This window comes from Oncorhynchus gorbuscha, linkage group LG21 (genome assembly GCF_021184085.1).
Source record: "Oncorhynchus gorbuscha isolate QuinsamMale2020 ecotype Even-year linkage group LG21, OgorEven_v1.0, whole genome shotgun sequence".
NCBI lineage: Eukaryota > Metazoa > Chordata > Actinopteri > Salmoniformes > Salmonidae > Oncorhynchus > Oncorhynchus gorbuscha.
The window spans coordinates 57,612,412-57,638,754 of NC_060193.1; the positions used below are offsets into that span (position 1 = coordinate 57,612,412).

General features: G+C 40.1%; 1 protein-coding gene across 1 annotated transcript; it reads right to left on the bottom strand.

The window, feature by feature from the left end:
- Positions 1-158: 158 nt before the first annotated feature.
- Positions 159-10,696, bottom strand: LOC124008727 (insulin-like growth factor-binding protein 5). The gene is made up of 4 exons (XM_046320243.1): positions 9,885-10,696; positions 2,659-2,876; positions 2,432-2,551; positions 159-2,016 (listed from the first exon to the last, which is right to left on the bottom strand). The coding sequence occupies exons 1-4, from the start codon at positions 10,216-10,218 to the stop codon at positions 1,879-1,881; spliced, it is 810 nt and encodes a 269-aa protein (XP_046176199.1). The 5' UTR covers positions 10,219-10,696; the 3' UTR covers positions 159-1,878.
- Positions 10,697-26,343: the final 15,647 nt, after the last annotated feature.

Here is a 26,343-nt window from a genome sequence, read left to right on the forward strand (position 1 = left end):
GTTGGAGGATTCTGGATTTCCTGCTTATTCCCTCCTGAATCTGGAAATCTTCCAACTGGGTATTCTGGAAAATCTGGCAATTTTGGGGAAAGATACCGGAATTTTGCAACCCTACTTCCACAGCATAGAGCAAACAAAAGACAGAACAAACTTTCCCATACATCAATACATAACTTTATTTAAATAAATGCTTTGTCGTTACAAAAAAGACAAGGTTAAAATATATCAATTACACAGTGAATAAATAGATTTGTTAGTAACACTTCACTTAAAGCCAACAGCTATTGCATTATTGCATTGTAAGAATTGTCATAAGCATGTATGACCCAGTTATAACGTCTTACCATCGTCTCTTATGGACCCTGACTAAACAGCTAATTTCAGCCTGTTAGTAAATTGCAGCAAAGAAGCATTGTACCGTTTGGCTTTAAGTAAACTGTTACCTATTAGTTTCCGACATGCTTTTTTTATCACGAATATGGAATGTTTGAGATTTCATGGTCTTTCATACAAGCAAGCTTAAGACTGAGTTGAGAAACCTTTCCACGTCTCCTATGCATTCTAGTGGCAGGCATAGGCTGTACACACAGCCCCTGTCAAAGCTATTGGCATGTTACCATACGCTGAAAAAAGGGATGTCTATTTCAAGGAATGTCAACAAAATATCTGGCAAATGTTTTGAGCTTCAATAAATTCAGTTGACGTCTGATTTAACATCATGTTCACAAACGGGACGTAGGATCAAAAAGTATCATCACGGCCATCCACATACTGCTAAAATGTCCTCGTTCAACGACAAGGCCTGATAATCTGGATGTAAATCTGGATTCAAAGTCATGAGAGAGAGAGAAGGCACTGAGATTTCCATAGAAACCCAAAGAGCCACACCTTTCCAGGGGTCATACAGTAGAGTCCTAGGCAGAAGACTGTGTTGTGATCAGACAGGAGGCTACGAGAAGTCAATAGAAACGCTGTGCAGCATTTGCATGCGATTTGAGCCTGTGTTGGACTTTTCAAAGCACCTGTACTTTCTTGGCTGTCGTTTATAAACGACAAAACACGCAAATGACTGTCATGATGTGGTTTTGAGGTGATCTTTTTTATATACTTCACGGAAGGTAAGGCACAATACAGACTACTAAAGGAGAAAGTATAGGAGGCACACACACACACACACACACAGTCATTTCATACAGTCACCCCTATGAAACTATATTGAGACACAACCCATCAGAAGTAGCAGTTGATGGGTTTATTAAGATAGCTACTGTAACTACTCTGTAACAACCTACTGTATACGAGCAGTTACTAGTTCTTAAGACCCTCAACTCAGAACAATCTGGGAGACAAAGTGGAAGAAAAGCAGGACTGAAAAAAGCTCATCTCATCGCACTCAGAAAGACATGTAAGGACATAGACCCAAACTCAGACAATAAAGTACTTTCAGTCACTGAGGTTCTCTTGTAGGGGAAGTGCTCTGAAGGGACAAACATTTGGACCAAGGGAACAGAGTTACGTTTAAATACGACCCCAGATTACTGTGCTCCCCAGTAAAGAGTTCCTGTCAACATCACGATAACAACATACAGTAGGTGAAAAAGATGAGCTTTACTCTTTAGCCTTAAAATTTTGTTGTTTAAACAGAATCTAATATAATTTAAATCAGAGAACATTGTTATATGTGCTTCAAAGGGAGGTTATAGGTCATCTCAGTATGGGTAGATGTATAGTTTAAAACCATGTGTATGTACTGTATCTGTGCTCTGCTTTCCTGATTTGATTGGCCTTTGCATATTTTGCATGTACATCTGATTTGCAGGAGTAGGGGTAAAGGGAGGCGGGCCTTGGCTCATGTCAGGTGACCAAATTGGCCATCTCTCATTCGTTTTTGTTGCTGTTGCTCTCCGGGTCTTTGCACTGGATGTCCACTCCACTGTAGTCCGTGCCAGGGAGCTGCACGCCAAAACGGTCCACACACCAACAGATCCCCCGCTTCCGCCCACGTGATGGTTTACACTGCAGGAGGAGAGGAAATAGCAGGGAATAAGATGCAATACAATTAAATGAAATAGAATAGGATAGAATAAAATAGAATGTGATAGGAATACAATGAAATAGAATAGGATGGAATAGGATAGGAATAGAATGGGATAGAATAAAACAGAATAGGTTATAATAGAAAGGATAGAATCAGATACAATAGAACAGGAAAGAATCGGATACAATAGAATAGGATAGAATAGGATAGGATATAATAGTATAAGATAGAATGGAATAAGATAGAATAGGATCAAATGAATAGAATATGATAGAATAGAATAGGATACAATAGAATAGGATAGAATAGGATCAAATGAATAGAATAGAATAGGATCAAATGAATAGAATAAAATAGAATACAATAGTATAGGATACAATAGTCCATGGGTACCTGCTTGTGCTTGAAGAATCCCTTCTTGTCACAGTTGGGAAGGTATAGAGACAGAGCTAGGACTCTAGATGTGTTTTTCATCCTCTGAATGATCCCGTCCAGCTTTCTCCTGCAGGGTCCCTACACACATACAGGGTCATAGTTTAGGGCAAGAATGGCATGTGCGTGTGTTTGTGTGTGTGTCTGCGTGTTTGTCTGTGTATACACTGTATATATGTTCAACTTACAAACTCAGGCTGCAGTTTGTCCAGGGTGAGTGTTGAGTAGTCAAGGCTGCTGACAGAGTGGAGCTTAGCCTGCTGTCTCTTGCGGTCTTTAGCCTGTTTCATGGCCTGAGCCTTGCGGCTGCTGATGTGGTCTCTGCCCCCGTACAGAGGCACCTTGGCCTGGGGCAGCAGGGACTCTGGAACCTCTGCTAAGATAGCTTCCTCTGGAGAATAACCATCTGGGGAGACAGAGAGTCAGAGAGGATGATGATGGTGGTTGTGGTGGTGAGGAAGAGGAGCAGGAGGAAGAGGAGGTGAAGGGGAGGAGGAAGAGGAGGAGGAAAAAGAGGGGACGGGGAGGAGGAGCAAAAGAGGAGGAGCAAGAGGAGGAAGAGGATGAGGAGGAAGAATATGAAGAGGAGGAGGTAGGAAGAGTGGGATACTGTCAAGGTCTTCCACATCAGTGCAGATGAATGAAAAGAGTTGAAGAGAGGCAGCGTGTTTAGACAGAGCCACTCCTAACACTAGAAGGAGACCTTGAGGTTTTCCCAATCAAGAAATCTCCAGCTGACTCATACAATGTGTGCCTACTTCTCACATGGTCAGTCAGTGGTTAAGGTAGTTATTCGCCACTCTTCTCTCTTTCCCTCACTCATTGGTGGAGAAAGTATCCAACTGTCATTCTTGAGTAAAAGTAAAGATACCTTAACATAAAATGACTTAAGTAAAAGTGACCCAGTAAAATACTACTTGAGTAAAAGTCTAAAAGTATTTGGTTTTAAATATACTTAGGTATCAAAAGTAAAACTGTAAATCATTTCAAATTCCATATATTAAGCAAACCAGACAGCATCATTTGCATTTTAATTTCTTTATGTATGGATAGCCAGGGGCACACTCCAACACTCAGACATCATTTACAAACAAAGCATTTGTGTTCAGTGAGTCCGTCAGATCAGAGGCAGTAGGGATGACCAGGGATGTTCTCTGTTTAGTGAGTCCGTCAGATCAGAGGCAGTAGGGATGACCAGGGATGTTCTCTGTTTAGTGAGTCCGTCAGATCAGAGGCAGTAGGGATGACCAGGGATGTTCTCTGTTTAGTGAGTCCGTCAGATCAGAGGCAGTAGGGATGACCAGGGATGTTCTCTTGAGAAGTGAGTGAATTGAAGTGGTGGAAAAAGTACCCAACTGTCATACTTGAGTAAAAGTAAAGATACCTTTAAAAGTAAAATTCACCCAGTAAAATTGTCCTTGAGTAAAAATCTAAAAGTATTTGGTTTAAAATATACTTAAGTATCAACAATACAAGTATAAATAATTTCAAATTCCTTGTATTAAGCAAAACAGATGGCAACATTTTTAAAAGTGTTTTTATTTACGGAAAGCCAGAGTCACACTCCAACACTAAGACGTAATTTACAAACAAAGCATTTGTGTGTAGTGAGTCTGCCAGATCAGATGCAGTAGGGATGACCAGGGATGTTCAAATTTCCTGTCCTGCTAAGCATTCAAAATGTAACGACTTCCTTTGGGTGTCAAGGAAAAGGTATGGAGTAAAAAGTACAATATTTTCTTAAGGAATGTAGTGAAGTAAAGGTAAAAGTAGTCAAAAATAGCAATAGTAAAGTAAAGTACAAATGCCCCAAAAATAATTAAGCATTTTACACCACTGCTCCCACCCTCTATCTCACTCTCTCTTGCCTCTCTTCCAACACTCTCTCTTTTTAAACTGGACAACTACAAATATTGTGTATATATTTTCTCATTTATGGCGTTGAATTGACTCAATATAATATTTGAAGTGAATGCCATGAATCAGTTAATACTGTATGTATACAAGATTTGTACTGTGGTTGTACACTGGAGTTGTTGCATGTGAGGTGGAGATTTCCTTTTGCAGAGTCCCTGGCATGTAGCTGGAGCTAAGAGGGAGCTAAATGTAAACTGTGACATGGTGGTGTGGTCTATCATGACAATGCAACAGACCTCTCAAGTCAATGCTTGGCACATGCAATGGAAGGCATGACTTTTAAACTGGGTCATCCAATGAACATACAGCATTCTACACCTCTCTCTCTCTCTCTCTCTCTCTCTCTCTCTCTCTCTCTCTCTCTCTCTCTCTCTCTCTCTCTCTCTCTCTCTCTCTCTCTCTCTCTCTCTCTCTCTCTCTCTCTCTCTCTCTCTCTCTCTCTCTCTCTCTCTCTCTCTCTCTCTCTCTCTCTCTCTCTCTCTCTCTCTCTTGTCTGTGAATGACAAATGCGAACAGCTCCTAAAAAACTGTCAAGAATCCCTGGGTCTTGCCAAATCCAAATGTCCATATCTCTACATGCATATTTCTGCAACCCACTTCATCTGTCATAAAGATATTAACACTGACTAAAGATAGACCATATGCAGCAGGGATAGATCTATAAGCATATATTATAGCACATACTCATATATTATATAAGAGTTATATATTATGAGAGTTATATTACATAAGAGTTATAAGAGTTATATATTATATACAAGTTATAAGAGTTATATATTATAGATGAGTTATAAGAGTTATAGATTATATAAGAGTTATAAGAGCTATACATTATATAGGAGTTATATAATATATCGCTCTGGATAAGAGCGTCTGCTAAATGACTTAAATGTAATGTAATGTATACGAGTTATAAGTGTTATATAATATATACGAGTTATATTATATAAGAGTTACATAATATATAAAAGTTATAAGAGCTATATTATTAAGAGTTTTAAGAGTTACAAATTATATAAGAGTAGTAAGAGTTATATATTATATAAGAGTTACATAATATATAAAAGTTATAAGAGCTTATATACTATATAAGAGTTATAAGAGCTATATATTACAGAAGAGTTATATATTATATAGGAGTTATAAGACTTATATAATATATAAGAGTTCAAAGAGTTAGATATTTTTTTACGAGTTATAAGATTTACATATTATATAAGAGTTATAATAGTTATATATCATATAAGAGTTATAAGACTTATATAATATATAAGAGTTATAAGAGTTATATATTATATAAGAGCTATATAATATCTAAAATGTAACTGTACCGTATTTAACAATATGTATATATGAATAGTATGTAAATAGTTTTTGTGTTGTCTCTTGGTGTCTTTCCTATAACAGAAGATATTACATTAAATTCATAATTTAAAAATACAAATAAAATAAGAGTTCTATAATATATAAGAGTTATAAGAGTTCTATAATACATAAGAGTTATAAGAGTTCTATAATACATAAGAGTTATAAGAGCTATACATTATATAAGATTTATATAATATATAAGAGCTATATACTACATAAGAGTTATGTATTATATAAGAGTCATAAGAATTACATATTATATAAGAGTTATAAGAGTTCTATAATATATAAGAGTTATAAGAGTTCTATAATACATAAGAGTTATAAGAGCTATACATTATATAAGATTTATATAATATATAAGAGCTATATACTACATAAGAGTTATATATTATATAAGAGTCATAAGAATTACATATTATATAAGAGTTATAAGAGTTATATATTATATAAGACTTACAAGAGTTACATATTATATAAGAGTTATATATTATATAAGAGTTATAAGAGTTATATATTACAGAAGAGTTATATATTATATAGGAGTTATAAGACTTATATAATATATAAGAGTTCAAAGAGTTAGATATTTTTCACGAGTTATAAGATTTACATATTATATAAGAGTTATAATAGTTATATATCATATAAGAGTTATAAGAGTTATATATTATATAAGAGCTATATAATATCTAAAATGTAACTGTACCGTATTTAACAATATGTATATATGAATAGTATGTAAATAGTTTTTGTGTTGTCTCTTGGTGTCTTTCCAATAACAGAAGATATTACATTAAATTCATAATTAAAAAATACAAATAAAATAAGAGTTCTATAATATATAAGAGTTATAAGAGTTCTATAATATATAAGAGTTATAAGAGCTATACATTATATAAGATTTATATAATATATAAGAGCTATATACTACATAAGAGTTATATATTATATAAGACTTACAAGAGTTACATATTATATAAGAGTTATATATTATATAAGAGTTATAAGAGTTATATATTATTGTCACGCCTTGGTCATAGTGTTTTGTGTTTTCGTTATATATTTGGTCAGGCCAGGGTGTGACATGGGTTTAATATGTTGTGTTTCGTATTGGGGGTTTGTAGGCATTGGGATTGCGGCTGAGTAGGGGTGTAGCATAGGTTTGGCTGCCTGAGGCGGTTCTCAATCAGAGTCAGGTGATTCTCGTTATCTCTGATTGGGAACCGTATTTAGGTAGCCGGGGTTTCACTGTGTATTTCGTGGGTGATTGTTCCTGTCTCCGTGTTGTTGTTCACCAGATAGGCTTTATTAGGTTTACGTTCTGTTTGTTGTTTTTGTATTTATTTATTTATTTCATGTATCGTCATTTGTTTCATTAAAGACATGAGTAACCACCACGCTGCATTTCGGTCCGACTCTCTTTCGACAAACGAAGAACGCCGTTACAATAAGAGCTATATACTACATAAGAGTTATATATTATATAAGAGTCATAAGAATTACATATTATATAAGAGTTATAAGAGTTATATATTATATAAGACTTACAAGAATTACATATTATATAAGAGTTATATATTATATAAGAGTTATAAGAGTTATATATTATATAAGAGTTATATATTTTATAAGACTTATAAGAGTTATATATTATATACAAGTTATAAGAGTTATATATTATATAAGGGTTATAAGAGTTATATATTATATAAGAGTTATAAGAGTTACATATTATATAAGAGTTATAAGAGTTATACAATATATAAGAGTTATAAGAGCTATATATTATACAGGAGTTATATAATATATACGAGTTATAAGAGTTATATAATATATACGAGTAATATATTATAAGAGTTATATATTATATAGGAGTTATAAGAGCTATATATTACAGAAGAGTTATGTATTATATAGGAGTTATAAGACTTATATAATATATAAGAGTTCAAAGAGTTAGATATTTTTTATGAGTTGTAAGATTTACATATTATATAAGAGTTATAATAGTTATATATCCTATAAGAGTTATAAGAATTATATATTATATATGAGTTATAAGAGTTATATACTATATAAGAGTTATAAGAGCTATATATTACAGAAGAGTTATATATTATATAAGAGTTAAAAGAGTTATATAATATATAAGTGTTATAAGAGTTATATATTATATATGAGTTATAAGAGTTATATAATATATAAGAGTTCAAAGAGTTAGTTCTTACTATATAAGAGTTATAAGAGCTATATATTACATAAGTGTTATATATTATATAAGAGTTAAAATAGTTATATAATATATAAGTGTTATAACAGTTATATATTATATATGAGTTATAAGAGTTATATACCATATAAGAGTTATAAGAGCTATATATTACAGAAGAGTTATGTATTATATAGGAGTTATAAGACTTATATAATATATAAGAGTTCAAAGAGTTAGATATTTTTTATGAGTTGTAAGATTTACATATTATATAAGAGTTATAATAGTTATATATCATATAAGAGTTATAAGACGTATATAATATATAAGAGTTATAAGAGTTACATATTATATAAGTGTTATATATTATTTAAAATTTACAAGAGTTATATATTATATAAGAGCTATATAATATCTCAAATTTAACTGTACCGTATTTAACAATATGTATATATGAATAGTATGTAAATTGTTTTTGTGTTGTGTCTTGGTGTCTTAATATATAATATATGAGTTACAAGAGTTATAATATATGAGAGTTATAAGAATTACATATTATATTATAAAAGTTATAAAAGTTAAATATGATATAACTATTTTTTTGGGGGGGGGGGGTTGAATGTAATATCTTCTGTTGTTCTCGTCTATTACTGTTCTTTACGTTGTCATGTGCTTGTATGTTTCAGTTGGACTCAAGGAAGAGTAGCTGCTGCATGTGCAGAAAAGAGAATTCCCTCTTCAGTCCACCGGTTCCACTGACACTATTTCTCTCCCGAGGCTGGCGCGTAGGCAGCATAGCCTAGTTTAAAACCCAATCAAGTCCTCACTTCCTAATCTGGCCCTCTCTAATCTTGCCAGTGCTGCTGACTGAGGGATTCAGTTATGATGTATTTCCTGATCTGGGCGAATTTGATTCTCTCGAAATCCCACAGATTAAGTAGTAACTAAAAGACTCCTTATCCCCTTCCTCTCTCGTTCTACCTCCCACTCTCTCTCTGTCTTCATCTCTCTCTTCATCTCTCTCTGTCTGTCTTGCTCTGTCTTTATCTCTTTCGCTCTCTCCTCCCCCTTGCCCTCTGTCCTCTCTAAATTCTCACACCCTGCAGGAAATGAGAAGAGGTGGTATATCTTATCTAGCAGCAGGCTGGCAGTCAGAGAGGCACGCTTGGCTAACATTCTGCTGAATCACTGCACAGCTTAAAGATGATGGAGGGAGAGATCGAGAGAAGGAGGAGAAGGAGAGAAGGAGATGGGATTTAAAGGAGGAAGAGTGAGATAGAGAAAGGATATTGGTGAAGGAGGGAGAGAGAAATTACTTAGGTGAGAAAGAGTTGGAGGAAGAAATCAAGCCAGAGAAAGATGTAGAGATGACTTATTGCAGGTGAAGCTGAGGAGGGGGACATGGCAATGGAGAGAGGGAGAGTTGAGGGGGAGGAGGGTAAAACACTGATCCCTCTCTGAAAACTAAAGTTTGGGGGAAACCATGTGAAAGAAAATGACACTTGAGAAATCCGCTGACTAAGTGCCAATGTGTCAGACACAGTGATTGTCCCTCAAATAGCCCTCTAAAGAGCTCAGGAGGCTCTAAAATGTTTGTAATGTTTGTAATTCTTTACCTTGTTTAATGTACCAGGCACTAGGTTACTCATGCCAAGATGATGCCCTTGAAAACCCCTGATGTTCAGCTCTCAGCTGTGTGTTATCAATCAAACAATCTTGGCAATACATGTGGTATATTTGGAATACACTACAACTACAGGGTGTGGTGTTTTTATATGTGTGTGTGTGTGTGTGTCTAACAAATGGGATAATCTGCCGATGTAGTTCCAATAAAGATATATATATGTATTGAACATTTTAAAGAAATACAAACGGTAAAAAATGATAAATCAGTAAATGAAGACTCATATTTACCCCTGCCTGGATGCAGCGGCTTGTACATCTTCTCGTTGGCGCACACTCCTCTCCCGTGGAGGAGCGCGTGCAGCGGTTTCTCCTCCCCGCTCTTCGGCAGGCATCGGAGCCCGTGCGTGCAAGTCCCCGTGTACACCCCGCACGACTGTCCCTCGGGGAGCGCGCAAGTCAGGCAGCAACCACAGCCAGGCTCCTTCACCAGCTGGCATCCCACCGGCACTGGCGGACACATCGACATAACCTTCTGGTCACACGGTTCGCACGGTACGAACGAGCCCAAACAACCCGACTCGCTTAGGAGAAGCGTTGCCAGGAGTGAAAAACTAATCAGCATATTGTTTCAAATTAAAACGATTACAAACATAAAACAACTATAATCAACTACTATGTGTTCTGCATGGAACGCTTGCAATGCTTTCGATCATTGGGGTTTTGGGGCAAAAGTCCTTGAAAGAGTCACCATCCACAGGTGGCCACTGCCTGAGTGCCTAAAAGTCCCCGAATCACTGTATCAAATGCTAAGGTTCCACTCTTCACCCACTCTGTCTTTATTATGTCAAATGTCCATTTATATTCGAGTTTAGATTGTCCACCGCGAAATAACCCGAGTCTTCTCCTTTTGGGCTTTCAATTGTCGTTTTACGCATGCACATCAATTGTCTCCAAATGAAGAAGAAGAAAGCAGGGATTGTCTTGTAGAAGAACCAATCTCTGTAGGCTGTCCTCCCCGCACGTTTTCTACACATACAGTATAATATGTGGCTTTGAGCTTGCCTTTTTAAAAACTGCCAGAGGCGAATCCTGTAACGATGGGGTTATATGTCAAACGACGTTGATGTGGGAGGGCGCACTTGTCAACTCCGTGCGGTGCTGTTGATTGTACAGGGCGGGTCCTGGCAAGTCCCTGACTTCTACCGCTGGGTACAAGGCGATGTTGAGGGCAAATAAATAAAACCAACTGACTGGGACCACAATGTTTTGGGGAGGTTCTGCATGTGCTGGATGACCCCTGCATCAATCATGGACATTGACAGGGAATAAAGAGGCCTATCTATTTGTAGGCTACAATTTCTCTTTGAAATACACTATTCTGGTGTATTTTCTGATGTTTTTGTGTAATCAGGTGGGGAGGTGTTTTTTTTAAATGAATAAAGTAACACTAGTGATCCAGCCTTGAGTTGTATGGACTGATTTTAGGACCAGTGGACAAGACTGTGTCTACATTACAAACGTTATCTGCCTCAAAGCAACATCTGCAACTCTTTGAGGAGATAAAAAGTTGACCAACTGAGGTTAAATATTTGGCAGATGATGTTAGCCCCACCTCTGCAACACGTTCCCTGGAAGCTCTCCCAGCTACACTGGGGTCACTGTGAGCTGTGGTTGTCTGTAATATGACAGCATGTGGTCAAGATAGCTTATGGTCAGAAAAGTTCGCCAAGGTCGATGTGACATTCAGTATAGTTCGCCAAGGTCGATGTGGCCTTCAGTATAGTTCGCCACGGTCGATGTGACCTTGAGTACATTGTGTAGTTGTTGATTTGCCAATGTCAGATAATAACAAGTAGACAAGAGTGTACTTTGGCCAGAAGATGCTATGGCATCTTACTGTGTATTATTTGTAACATTGCCTGCGTGTGCGCGTGCGGGTGTGTGTGCGTGCGTGATGTTGCCAAATTTAATCTCGGGTCCTTTCAGCTCCAAGCAATATTAACCCATTCTCTGCTTGCCTTCTTTCTTTCTCTCTTTCTCTCTTTCTTTCTCCTTTTCTCTCTTTGACCCCTAACCGCCCCCTCTTCTCCCCCTCTCTCCTCCCTGCTCACTCGTTCCATCTGGATGAGAAGAAAGAAATTAAATAAGGGGATTGAGCTGAAACCTGCCAGACGTCTGTCTCTAGTCTGTCTCTAGACTGTCTCTAGACTGTCTCTAGTCTGTCTCTAGTCTGTCTCTAGACATCTGTCTCTGGTCTGTCTCTAGACGTCTGTCTCTTGTCTGTCTCAAGACTGTCTCTAGACTGTCTCTAGACCTCTGTCTCCAGTCTGTCTCTAGACTGTCTCTAGTCTGTCTCTAGTCTGTCTCTAGTCTGTCTCTAGTCTGTCTCTAGTCTGTCTCTAGACATCTGTCTCTGGTCTGTCTCTAGACGACTGTTTCTAGTCTGTCTCTAGTCTGTCTCTAGACATCTGTCTCTGGTCTGTCTCTAGACGACTGCTTCTAGTCTGTGTCTAGATGTCTGTCTCTAGACTGTCTCTAGACTGTCTCTAGTCTGTCTCTAGTCTGTCTCTAGACATCTGTCTCTGGTCTGTCTCTAGACGTCTGTCTCAAGACTGTCTCTAGACTGTCTCTAGACCTCTGTCTCCAGTCTGTCTCTAGACTGTCTCTAGTCTGTCTCTAGTCTGTCTCTAGTCTGTCTCTAGTCTGTCTCTAGTCTGTCTCTAGACATCTGTCTCTGGTCTGTCTCTAGACGACTGTTTCTAGTCTGTCTCTAGTCTGTCTCTAGACATCTGTCTCTGGTCTGTCTCTAGATGACTGTTTCTAGTCTGTCTCTAGATGTCTGTCTCTAGACTGTCTCTATACGTCTGTCTCTAGTCTGTCTCTAGACTGTCTCCAGTCTGTCTCTATACGTCTGTCTCTAGTCTGTCTCAAGACATCTGTCTCTTGTCTGTCTCTAGTCTGTCTCTAGACATCTGTCTCTGGTCTGTCTCTAGACGACTGTTTCTAGTCTGTCTATAGATGTCTGTCTCTAGACTGTCTCTATACGTCTGTCTCTAGTCTGTCTCTAGACTGTCTCCAGTCTGTCTCTAGTCTGTCTCTAGATGTCTGTCTCTTGTCTGTCTCTAATCTGTCTCTAGTCTGTCTCTAGTCTGTCGCGAGTCTGTCTTTAGTCTGTCTCTAATCTGTCTCTAGTCTGTCTCTAGACCTCTGTCTCTAGACGTCTGTCTCTAGTCTGTCTCTAGATGTCTGTCTCCAGCCAAAGGGTTCATGTGCTGCACCAGGCTACTATGCAAAACATATCAGAGGTCAAAAGGCTGTGTTCTCTTCAGACAGCTGAAATAAGCCTTCAATAGGGTGGACACCGAGACAGCTTCTACCCCAAAGCTATAAGGCTGCTAAATAGCTATAAGGCTGCTAAATAGCTATAAGACTGCTAAATAGCTATAAGACTGCCAAATAGCTATAAGACTGCTGAATAGCTATAAGACTGCTAAATAGCTATAAGACTGCTAAATAGCTATAAGACTGCCAAATAGCTATAAGACTGCTAAATAGCTATAAGACTGCCAAATAGCTATAAGACTGCCAAATAGCTATAAGACTGCTAAATAGCTATAAGACTGCCAAATAGCTATAAGACTGCCAAATAGCTATAAGACTGCTAAATAGCTATAAGACTGCTAAATAGCTATAAGACTGCCAAATAGCTATAAGACTGCTAAATAGCTATAAGACTGCCAAATAGCTATAAGACTGCTAAATAGCTATAAGACTGCTAAATAGCTATAAGACTGCCAAATAGCTATAAGACTGCTAATAAATAGCTATAAGACTGCTAAATAGCTATAAGACTGCCAAATAGCTATAAGACTGCCAAATAGCTATAAGACTGCTAAATAGCTATAAGACTGCCAAATAGCTATAAGACTGCCAAATAGCTATAAGACTGCCAAATAGCTATAAGACTGCTAAATAGCTATAAGACTGCCAAATAGCTATAAGACTGCTAAATAGCCATAATATTGCTAAATCGTTATTTAAATGGTTACCTGGACTATTGACCCTATTGTCACAGACTCTATGCACAGTCACAAGACTATACACACTATATACAAAACCCACACACATTCACATGCACTACACACATTCACATGCACTACACACATTCACATGCACTACACATATTCACATGCACCACACACATTCACATGCACTACACACATTCACATGCACTACACACATTCACATGCACTACACACATTCACATGCACTACACACATTCACATGCACCACACACATTCACATGCACTACACACATTCACATGCACTACACACATTCACATGCACCACACACATTCACATGCACTACACACATTCACATGCACTACACACATTCACATGCACTACACACATTCACATGCACTACACACATTCACATGCACTACACACATTCACATGCACTACACACATTCACATGCACCACACACATTCACATGCACCACACACATTCACATGCACTACACACATTCACATGCACTACACACATTCACATGCACCACACACATTCACATGCACTACACACATTCACATGCACTACACACATGCACATGCACTACACACATTCACATGCACTACACACATTCACATGCACTACACACATTCACATGCACGCACACACAGACATAACACACACACGCATACCGACACAACACACACAAACACATACACACGCGCACTCACACACTTTCACACTCATCATATGCTGCTGCTTTTTTGTTCTTTATTCTTACTCGTATTATTATCTATCCTGATGTCTAGTCACTTTACCCTGCCTTCATGTACATATCTACCTCAAATACCTTATTATTATCTATCCTGATGTCTAGTCACGTTATCCTGCCTTCATGTACATATCTACCTCAAATACCTTATTATTATCTATCCTGATGTCTTGTCACGTTACCCTGCCTTCATGTACATATCTACCTCAAATACCTTATTATTATCTATCCTGATGTCTAGTCACTTTACCCTGCCTTCATGTACATATCTACCTCAAATACCTTATTATTATCTATCCTGATGTCTAGTCACTTTACCCTGCCTTCATGTACATATCTACCTCAAATACCTTATTATTATCTATCCTGATGTCTAGTCACGTTACCCTGCCTTCATGTACATATCTACCTCAAATACCTTATTATTATCTATCCTGATGTCTAGTCACTTTACCCTGCCTTCATGTACATATCTACCTCAAATACCTTATTATTAATTATCCTGATGTCTAGTCACGTTACCCTGCCTTCATGTACATATCTACCTCAAATACCTTATTATTATCTATCCTGATGTCTAGTCACTTTACCCTGCCTTCATGTACATATCTACCTCAAATACCTTATTATTATCTATCCTGATGTCTAGTCACGTTACCCTGCCTTTATGTACATATCTACCTCAAATACCTTATTATTATCTATCCTGATGTCTAGTCACGTTACCCTGCCTTCATGTACATATCTACCTCAAATACCTTATTATTATCTATCCTGATGTCTAGTCACTTTACCCTGCCTTTATGTACATATCTACCTCAAATACCTTATTATTATCTATCCTGATGCCTCCTCACTTTACCCTGCCTTCATGTACATATCTACCTCAAATACCTTATTATTATCTATCCTGATGTCTAGTCACTTTACCCTGCCTTCATGTACATATCTACCTCAAATACCTTATTATTATCTATCCTGATGTCTAGTCACGTTACCCTGCCTTCATGTACATATCTACCTCAAATACCTTATTATTATCTATCCTGATGCCTAGTCACTTTACCCTGCCTTCATGTACATATCTACCTCAAATACCTTATTATTATCTATCCTGATGTCTAGTCACTTTACCCTGCCTTCATGTACATATCTACCTCAAATACCTTATTATTATCTATCCTGATGCCTAGTCACTTTACCCTGCCTTCATGTACATATCTACCTCAAATACCTTATTATTATCTATCCTGATGTCTAGTCACTTTACCCTGCCTTCATGTACATATCTACCTCAAATACCTTATTATTATCTATCCTGATGTCTAGTCACGTTACCCTGCCTTCATGTACATATCTACCTCAAATACCTTATTATTATCTATCCTGATGTCTAGTCACTTTACCCTGCCTTCATGTACATATCTACCTCAAATACCTTATTATTATCTATCCTGATGTCTAGTCACTTTACCCTGCCTTCATGTACATATCTACCTCAAATACCTTATTATTATCTATCCTGATGTCTAGTCACGTTACCCTGCCTTCATGTACATATCTACCTCAAATACCTTATTATTATCTATCCTGATGTCTAGTCACTTTACCCTGCCTTCATGTACATATCTACCTCAAATACCTTATTATTATCTATCCTGATGTCTAGTCACGTTACCCTGCCTTCATGTACATATCTACCTCAAATACCTTATTATTATCTATCCTGATGCCTCCTCACGTTACCCTGCCTTCATGTACATATCTACCTCAAATACCTTATTATTATCTATCCTGATGCCTAGTCACTTTACCCTGCCTTCATGTACATATCTACCTCAAATACCTTATTATTATCTATCCTGATGTCTAGTCACTTTACCCTGCCTTCATGTACATATCTACCTCAAATACCTTATTATTATCTATCCTGATGCCTCCTCACGTTACCCTGCCTTCATGTACATATCTACCTCAAATACCTTATTATTGTCTATCCTGATGTCTAGTCACGTTCCCTTGCCTTCATGTACATATCTACCTCAAATACCTTATTATTATCTATCCTGATGTCTAGTCACGTTACCCTGCCTTCATGTACATATCTACCTCAAATACCTTATTATTATCTATCCTGATGTCTAGTCACGTTACCCTGCCTTCATGTACATATCTACCTCAAATACCTTATTATTATCTATCCTGATGTCTAGTCACGTTACCCTGCCTTCATGTACATATCTACCTCAAATACCTTATTATTATCTATCCTGATGTCTAGTCACGTTACCCTGCCTTCATGTGCATATCTACCTCAAATACCTTATTATTATCTATCCTGATGCCTCCTCACGTTACCCTGCCTTCATGTACATATCTACCTCAAATACCTTATTATTATCTATCCTGATGTCTAGTCACGTTACCCTGCCTTCATGTACATATCTACCTCAAATACCTTATTATTGTCTATCCTGATGTCTAGTCACGTTACCCTGCCTTCATGTACATATCTACCTCAAATACCTTATTATTATCTATCCTGATGTCTAGTCACGTTACCCTGCCTTCATGTACATATCTACCTCAAATACCTTATTATTATCTATCCTGATGTCTAGTCACTTTACCCTGCCTTCATGTACATATCTACCTCAAATACCTTATTATTATCTATCCTGATGTCTAGTCACGTTACCCTGCCTTCATGTACATATCTACCTCAAATACCTTATTATTATCTATCCTGATGTCTAGTCACGTTACCCTGCCTTCATGTACATATCTACCTCAAATACCTTATTATTATCTATCCTGATGTCTAGTCACGTTACCCTGCCTTCATGTACATATCTACCTCAAATACCTTATTATTATCTATCCTGATGTCTAGTCACGTTACCCTGCCTTCATGTACATATCTACCTCAAATACCTTATTATTATCTATCCTGATGTCTAGTCACGTTACCCTGCCTTTATGTACATATCTACCTCAAATACCTTATTATTATCTATCCTGATGTCTAGTCACGTTACCCTGCCTTCATGTACATATCTACCTCAAATACCTTATTATTATCTATCCTGATGTCTAGTCACGTTACCCTGCCTTCATGTACATATCTACCTCAAATACCTTATTATTATCTATCCTGATGTCTAGTCACGTTACCCTGCCTTTATGTACATATCTACCTCAAATACCTTATTATTATCTATCCTGATGTCTAGTCACGTTACCCTGCCTTCATGTACATATCTACCTCAAATACCTTATTATTATCTATCCTGATGTCTAGTCACTTTACCCTGCCTTTATGTACATATCTACCTCAAATACCTTATTATTATCTATCCTGATGCCTCCTCACTTTACCCTGCCTTCATGTACATATCTACCTCAAATACCTTATTATTATCTATCCTGATGTCTAGTCACTTTACCCTGCCTTCATGTACATATCTACCTCAAATACCTTATTATTATCTATCCTGATGTCTAGTCACGTTACCCTGCCTTCATGTACATATCTACCTCAAATACCTTATTATTATCTATCCTGATGCCTAGTCACTTTACCCTGCCTTCATGTACATATCTACCTCAAATACCTTATTATTATCTATCCTGATGTCTAGTCACTTTACCCTGCCTTCATGTACATATCTACCTCAAATACCTTATTATTATCTATCCTGATGCCTAGTCACTTTACCCTGCCTTCATGTACATATCTACCTCAAATACCTTATTATTATCTATCCTGATGTCTAGTCACTTTACCCTGCCTTCATGTACATATCTACCTCAAATACCTTATTATTATCTATCCTGATGTCTAGTCACGTTACCCTGCCTTCATGTACATATCTACCTCAAATACCTTATTATTATCTATCCTGATGTCTAGTCACTTTACCCTGCCTTCATGTACATATCTACCTCAAATACCTTATTATTATCTATCCTGATGTCTAGTCACTTTACCCTGCCTTCATGTACATATCTACCTCAAATACCTTATTATTATCTATCCTGATGTCTAGTCACGTTACCCTGCCTTCATGTACATATCTACCTCAAATACCTTATTATTATCTATCCTGATGTCTAGTCACTTTACCCTGCCTTCATGTACATATCTACCTCAAATACCTTATTATTATCTATCCTGATGTCTAGTCACGTTACCCTGCCTTCATGTACATATCTACCTCAAATACCTTATTATTATCTATCCTGATGCCTCCTCACGTTACCCTGCCTTCATGTACATATCTACCTCAAATACCTTATTATTATCTATCCTGATGCCTAGTCACTTTACCCTGCCTTCATGTACATATCTACCTCAAATACCTTATTATTATCTATCCTGATGTCTAGTCACTTTACCCTGCCTTCATGTACATATCTACCTCAAATACCTTATTATTATCTATCCTGATGCCTCCTCACGTTACCCTGCCTTCATGTACATATCTACCTCAAATACCTTATTATTGTCTATCCTGATGTCTAGTCACGTTCCCTTGCCTTCATGTACATATCTACCTCAAATACCTTATTATTATCTATCCTGATGTCTAGTCACGTTACCCTGCCTTCATGTACATATCTACCTCAAATACCTTATTATTATCTATCCTGATGTCTAGTCACGTTACCCTGCCTTCATGTACATATCTACCTCAAATACCTTATTATTATCTATCCTGATGTCTAGTCACGTTACCCTGCCTTCATGAACATATCTACCTCAAATACCTTATTATTATCTATCCTGATGTCTAGTCACGTTACCCTGCCTTCATGTGCATATCTACCTCAAATACCTTATTATTATCTATCCTGATGCCTCCTCACGTTACCCTGCCTTCATGTACATATCTACCTCAAATACCTTATTATTATCTATCCTGATGTCTAGTCACGTTACCCTGCCTTCATGTACATATCTACCTCAAATACCTTATTATTGTCTATCCTGATGTCTAGTCACGTTACCCTGCCTTCATGTACATATCTACCTCAAATACCTTATTATTATCTATCCTGATGTCTAGTCACGTTACCCTGCCTTCATGTACATATCTACCTCAAATACCTTATTATTGTCTATCCTGATGTCTAGTCACGTTACCCTGCCTTCATGTACATATCTACCTCAAATACCTTATTATTATCTATCCTGATGTCTAGTCACGTTACCCTGCCTTCATGTACATATCTACCTCAAATACCTTATTATTATCTATCCTGATGTCTAGTCACGTTACCCTGCCTTCATGTACATATCTACCTCAAATACCTTATTATTATCTATCCTGATGTCTAGTCACGTTACCCTGCCTTTATGTACATATCTACCTCAAATACCTTATTATTATCTATCCTGATGTCTAGTCACGTTACCCTGCCTTCATGTACATATCTACCTCAAATACCTTATTATTATCTATCCTGATGTCTAGTCACGTTACCCTGCCTTTATGTACATATCTACCTCAAATACCTTATTATTATCTATCCTGATGCCTCCTCACGTTACCCTGCCTTCATGTACATATCTACCTCAAATACCTTATTATTATCTATCCTGATGTCTAGTCACGTTACCCTGCCTTCATGTACATATCTACCTCAAATACCTTATTATTGTCTATCCTGATGTCTAGTCACGTTACCCTGCCTTCATGTACATATCTACCTCAAATACCTTATTATTGTCTATCCTGATGTCTAGTCACGTTACCCTGCCTTCATGTACATATCTACCTCAAATAACTTATTATTATCTATCCTGATGCCTCCTCACTTTACCCTGCCTTCATGTACATATCTACCTCAAATACCTTATTATTATCTATCCTGATGTCTAGTCACTTTACCCTGCCTTCATGTACATATCTACCTCAAATACCTTATTATTATCTATCCTGATGTCTAGTCACTTTACCCTGCCTTCATGTACATATCTACCTCAAATACCTTATTATTATCTATCCTGATGTCTAGTCACGTTACCCTGCCTTCATGTACATATCTACCTCAAATACCTTATTATTATCTATCCTGATGTCTAGTCACGTTACCCTGCCTTCATGTACATATCTACCTCAAATACCTTATTATTATCTATCCTGATGTCTAGTCACGTTACCCTGCCTTCATGTACATATCTACCTCAAATACCTTATTATTATCTATCCTGATGTCTAGTCACGTTACCCTGCCTTCATGTACATATCTACCTCAAATACCTTATTATTGTCTATCCTGATGTCTAGTCACGTTACCCTGCCTTCATGTACATATCTACCTCAAATACCTTATTATTATCTATCCTGATGCCTCCTCACTTTACCCTGCCTTCATGTACATATCTACCTCAAATACCTTATTATTATCTATCCTGATGTCTAGTCACTTTACCCTGCCTTCATGTACATATCTACCTCAAATACCTTATTATTATCTATCCTGATGTCTAGTCACTTTACCCTGCCTTCATGTACATATCTACCTCAAATACCTTATTATTATCTATCCTGATGCCTAGTCACTTTACCCTGCCTTCATGTACATTTCTACTCAAACACCTTGTATCTCGCTGTACATTGATCTGGTACTGGTACTCCCTGTATATAGCTACACATTGATCTGGTACTGGTACTTCCTGTATATAGCTACACATTGATCTGGTACTGGTACTTCCGGTATATAGCTCCACGTTGATCTGGTACTGGTACTTCCTGTATATAGCTCCACGTTGATCTGGTACTGGTACTTCCTGTATATAGCTCCACATTCATCTGGTACTGGTACTTCCTGTATATAGCTACACATTGATCTGGTACTGGTACTGTCATGTTTGTCATTTATTGTCATGTCTTGTCCCTGTGCTCCCCATGCTATTCGTTTCCCTCTGCTGGTCTTGTTTGGTTCTATCCTTCTCTCTCCCCCTCCCTCTCTCACTCTCTCGCTCTCTCTTCTCTCTGTCGTTCCGTTCCTGCTCCCAGCTGTTCCTATTCCCCTAATCATCATTTAGTCTTCCCACACCTGTTCCCGATCCTTTCCCCTGATTAGACTCCCTATTTATTCCTTTGTGATCCGTTCCTGTTCCGTCGGTTCCTCGTATTGTATTCACCATGTTGTGATTGCGTTTCGCCCTGTCCTGTCGTGTTTTTTGCCGTGATTGTGTATCACCCTGTCCTGTCGTGTTTTGTGCCTTCATCAGACGCTGCGTGTGAGCAGGTGTCTCAGTCGACTACGGCCTGCGCCTACCCGAAGCGACCTGCAGTCTGTGGCCGCTTCTCCAGTTGTTTTCCCTCTACAAATCTAGAGGATGTCAGTTATTCCGTTTTGAACATTATTAAACTCTGTTTCTGTTAAGTCGCTTTTGGGTCCTCTTTTACCTGCATGACAGAAGGAACCGACCAAAGAATGGACCCAGCGACTTCAGACGCTCGTTACACTGCCGTCGAGTTCCAAGGAGCCATGCTCGGCAGACACGAGCAGGAATTGTCTGCTGCTCGCCATGCCGTGGAGAACCTGGCCGCTCAGGTTTCCGACCTCTCTGGACAGTTCCAGAGTCTACGTCTCGTGCCACCTGTTACTCCCTGGCCTGCCGAGCCTCCAGAACCCAGGGTTAATAACCCACCTTGCTACTCCGGGCAGCCCACTGAGTGCCGCTCCTTTCTCACGCAGTGTGAGATTGTGTTCTCTCTCCAACCCCACACATACTCTAGAGAGAGAGCTCGGGTTGCTTACGTCATTTCACTCCTTACTGGCCGGGCTCGAGAATGGGGCACAGCTATCTGGGAGGCAAGGGCTGATTGCTCTAACAGATTCCAGAACTTTAAAGAGGAGATGATTCGGGTTTTTGACCGTTCAGTTTTTGGTGAGGAGGCTTCTAGGGCCCTGGCTTCCTTATGCCAAGGTGAACGGTCCATAACGGATTATTCCATTGAGTTTCGCACTCTTGCTGCCTCTAGTGAGTGGAACGAGCCGGCGCTGCTCGCTCGTTTTCTGGAGGGACTCCACGCAGCGGTTAAGGATGAGATTCTCTCCCGGGAGGTTCCTTCAGATGTGGACTCTTTGATTGCTCTCGCCATCCGCATAGAACGACGGGTAGATCTTCGTCACCGGGCTCGTGGAAGAGAGCTCGCATCAACGGTGTTTCCCTGCTCCGCATCGCAACCATCTCCCTCCTCTGGCTTTGAGACTGAGCCCATGCAGCTGGGAGGGATTCGCATCTCGAATAAGGAGAGGGAACAGAGGATCACCAACCGCCTGTGCCTCTATTGCGGAGTTGCTGGACATTTTGTTATTTCATGTCCAGTAAGAGGCCAGAGCCCATCAGTAAGCGGAGGGCTACTGGTGAGCGCTACTACTCAGGTCCCTTCATCTAGATCTTGTACTACTATGTCGGTCCATCTACGCTGGACCGGTTCGGGTGCTACATGCAGTGCTTTGATTGACTCTGGGGCTGAGGGTTGTTTCATGGACGAAGCATGGGCTCGGAAACATAACATTCCTTTCAGACCGTTAGACAGGCCTACGCCCATGTTTGCCTTAGATGGTAGTCATCTTCCCAGTATCAAATTTGAGACACTACCTTTAACTCTCACAGTATCTGGTAACCACAGTGAGACTATGTCTTTTTTGATTTTCCGTTCACCGTTTACACCTGTTGTTTTGGGTCACCCCTGGCTTGTATGTCATAATCCTTCTATTAATTGGTCTAGTAATTCTATCCTATCCTGGAACGTTTCTTGTCATGTGAAGTGTTTAATGTCTGCCATCCCTCCCATTTCTTCTGTCCCTACTTCTCAGGAGGAACCTGGCGATTTGACAGGAGTGCCGGAGGAATATCATGATCTGCGCACGGTCTTCAGTCGGTCCCGAGCCAACTCCCTTCCTCCTCACCGGTCGTATGATTGTAGTATTGATCTCCTTCCGGGGACCACTCCTCCTCGAGGTAGACTATACTCTCTGTCGGCTCCCGAACGTAAGGCTCTCGAGGATTATTTGTCTGTGTCTCTTGACGCCGGTACCATAGTGCCTTCTTCCTCTCCGGCCGGGGCGGGGTTCTTTTTTGTTAAGAAGAAGGACGGTACTCTGCGCCCCTGCGTGGATTATCGAGGGCTGAATGACATAACGGTTAAGAATCGTTATCCGCTTCCCCTTATGTCATCAGCCTTCGAGATTCTGCAGGGAGCCAGGTGCTTTACTAAGTTGGACCTTCGTAACGCTTACCATCTCGTGCGCATCAGAGAGGGGGACGAGTGGAAAACGGCGTTTAATACTCCGTTAGGGCATTTTGAGTACCGGGTTCTGCCGTTCGGTCTCGCCAATGCGCCAGCTGTTTTTCAGGCATTAGTTAATGATGTTCTGAGAGACATGCTGAACATTTTTGTTTTTGTCTATCTTGACGATATCCTGATTTTTTCTCCGTCACTCGAGATTCATGTTCAGCACGTTCGACGTGTTCTACAGCGCCTTTTAGAGAATTGTCTCTACGTAAAGGCTGAGAAGTGCTCTTTTCATGTCTCCTCCGTTACTTTTCTCGGTTCCGTTATTTCCGCTGAAGGCATTCAGATGGATTCCGCTAAGGTCCAAGCTGTCAGTGATTGGCCCGTTCCAAGGTCACGTGTCGAGTTGCAGCGCTTTTTAGGTTTCGCTAATTTCTATCGGCGTTTCATTCGTAATTTCGGTCAAGTTGCTGCCCCTCTCACAGCTCTTACTTCTGTCAAGACGTGTTTTAAGTGGTCCGGTTCCGCCCAGGGAGCTTTTGATCTTCTAAAAGAACGTTTTACGTCCGCTCCTATCCTCGTTACTCCTGACGTCACTAGACAATTCATTGTCGAGGTTGACGCTTCAGAGGTAGGCGTGGGAGCCATTCTATCCCAGCGCTTCCAGTCTGACGATAAGGTTCATCCTTGCGCTTATTTTTCTCATCGCCTGTCGCCATCTGAGCGCAACTATGATGTGGGTAACCGTGAACTGCTCGCCATCCGCTTAGCCCTAGGCGAATGGCGACAGTGGTTGGAGGGGGCGACCGTTCCTTTTGTCGTTTGGACAGACCATAAGAACCTTGAGTACATCCGTTCTGCCAAACGACTTAATGCCCGTCAAGCTCGTTGGGCGTTGTTTTTCGCTCGTTTCGAGTTTGTGATTTCTTACCGTCCGGGTAGCAAGAACACCAAGCCTGATGCCTTATCCCGTCTGTTTAGTTCTTCTGTGGCTTCTACTGATCCCGAGGGGATTCTTCCTTATGGGCGTGTTGTCGGGTTAACAGTCTGGGGAATTGAAAGACAGGTTAAGCAAGCACTCACGCACACTGCGTCGCCGCGCGCTTGTCCTAGTAACCTCCTTTTCGTTCCTGTTTCCACTCGTCTGGCTGTTCTTCAGTGGGCTCACTCTGCCAAGTTAGCGGGTCATCCCGGTGTTCGAGGCACTCTTGCGTCTATTCGCCAGCGCTTTTGGTGGCCGACTCAGGAGCGTGACACGCGCCGTTTCGTGGCTGCCTGTTCGGACTGCGCGCAGACTAAGTCGGGTAACTCCCCTCCTGCCGGTCGTCTCAGACCGCTCCCATTCCTTCTCGACCATGGTCTCACATTGCCTTAGACTTCATTACCGGTCTGCCTTTGTCTGCGGGGAAGACTGTGATTCTGACGGTTGTCGATAGGTTCTCTAAGGCGGCACATTTCATTCCCCTCGCTAAACTTCCTTCCGCTAAGGAGACGGCACAAATCATTATTGAGAATGTATTCAGAATTCATGGCCTCCCGTTAGACGCCGTTTCAGACAGAGGTCCGCAATTCACGTCACAGTTTTGGAGGGAGTTCTGTCGTTTGATTGGTGCGTCCGTCAGTCTCTCTTCCGGGTTTCATCCCCAGTCTAACGGTCAAGCAGAGAGGGCCAATCAGACGATTGGTCGCATACTACGCAGCCTTTCTTTCAGAAACCCTGCGTCTTGGGCAGAACAGCTCCCCTGGGCAGAATACGCTCACAATTCGCTTCCTTCGTCTGCTACCGGGTTATCTCCGTTTCAGAGTAGTCTGGGTTACCAGCCTCCTCTGTTCTCATCCCAGCTTGCCGAGTCCAGCGTTCCCTCCGCTCAAGCGTTTGTCCAACGTTGTGAGCGCACCTGGAGGAGGGTGAGGTCTGCACTTTGCCGTTACAGGGCACAGACGGTGAGAGCCGCCAATAAACGCAGGATTAAGAGTCCAAGGTATTGTTGCGGCCAGAGAGTGTGGCTTTCCACTCGCAACCTTCCTCTTACGACAGCTTCTCGTAAGTTGACTCCGCGGTTCATTGGTCCGTTCCGTGTCTCCCAGGTCGTCAATCCTGTCGCTGTGCGACTGCTTCTTCCGCGACATCTTCGTCGCGTCCATCCTGTCTTCCATGTCTCCTGTGTTAAGCCCTTTCTTCGCACCCCCGTTCGTCTTCCCTCCCCCCTCCCGTCCTTGTCGAGAGCGCACCTATTTACAAGGTACATAAAATTATGGACATGCGTTCTCGGGACGGGGTCACCAATACCTAGTGGATTGGGAGGGTTACGGTCCTGAGGAGAGGAGTTGGGTTCCGTCTCGGGACGTGCTGGACCGTTCGCTCATCGATGATTTCCTCCGTTGCCGCCAGGATTCCTCCTCGAGTGCGCCAGGAGGCGCTCGGTGAGTGGGGGGGTACTGTCATGTTTGTCATTTATTGTCATGTCTTGTCCCTGTGCTCCCCATGCTATTCGTTTCCCTCTGCTGGTCTTGTTTGGTTCTATCCTTCTCTCTCCCCCTCCCTCTCTCACTCTCTCGCTCTCTCTTCTCTCTGTCGTTCCGTTCCTGCTCCCAGCTGTTCCTATTCCCCTAATCATCATTTAGTCTTCCCACACCTGTTCCCGATCCTTTCCCCTGATTAGACTCCCTATTTATTCCTTTGTGATCCGTTCCTGTTCCGTCGGT

What these genes read in the sequence shown, in the direction of transcription:
- LOC124008727 (XM_046320243.1), bottom strand. Translation starts at nt 10,218, where the DNA reads ATGCTGATTAGTTTTTCACTCCTGGCAACGCTTCTCCTAAGCGAGTCG. An exon ending in GCCGCTGCATCCAGGCAGGG is followed by an intron (nt 2,877 to 9,884) that starts GTAAATATGAGT and finishes CTGTCTCCCCAG; the next exon opens with ATGGTTATTCTCCAGAGGAA. An exon ending in ACAAACTGCAGCCTGAGTTT is followed by an intron (nt 2,552 to 2,658) that starts GTAAGTTGAACA and finishes GTATGTGTGTAG; the next exon opens with GGACCCTGCAGGAGAAAGCT.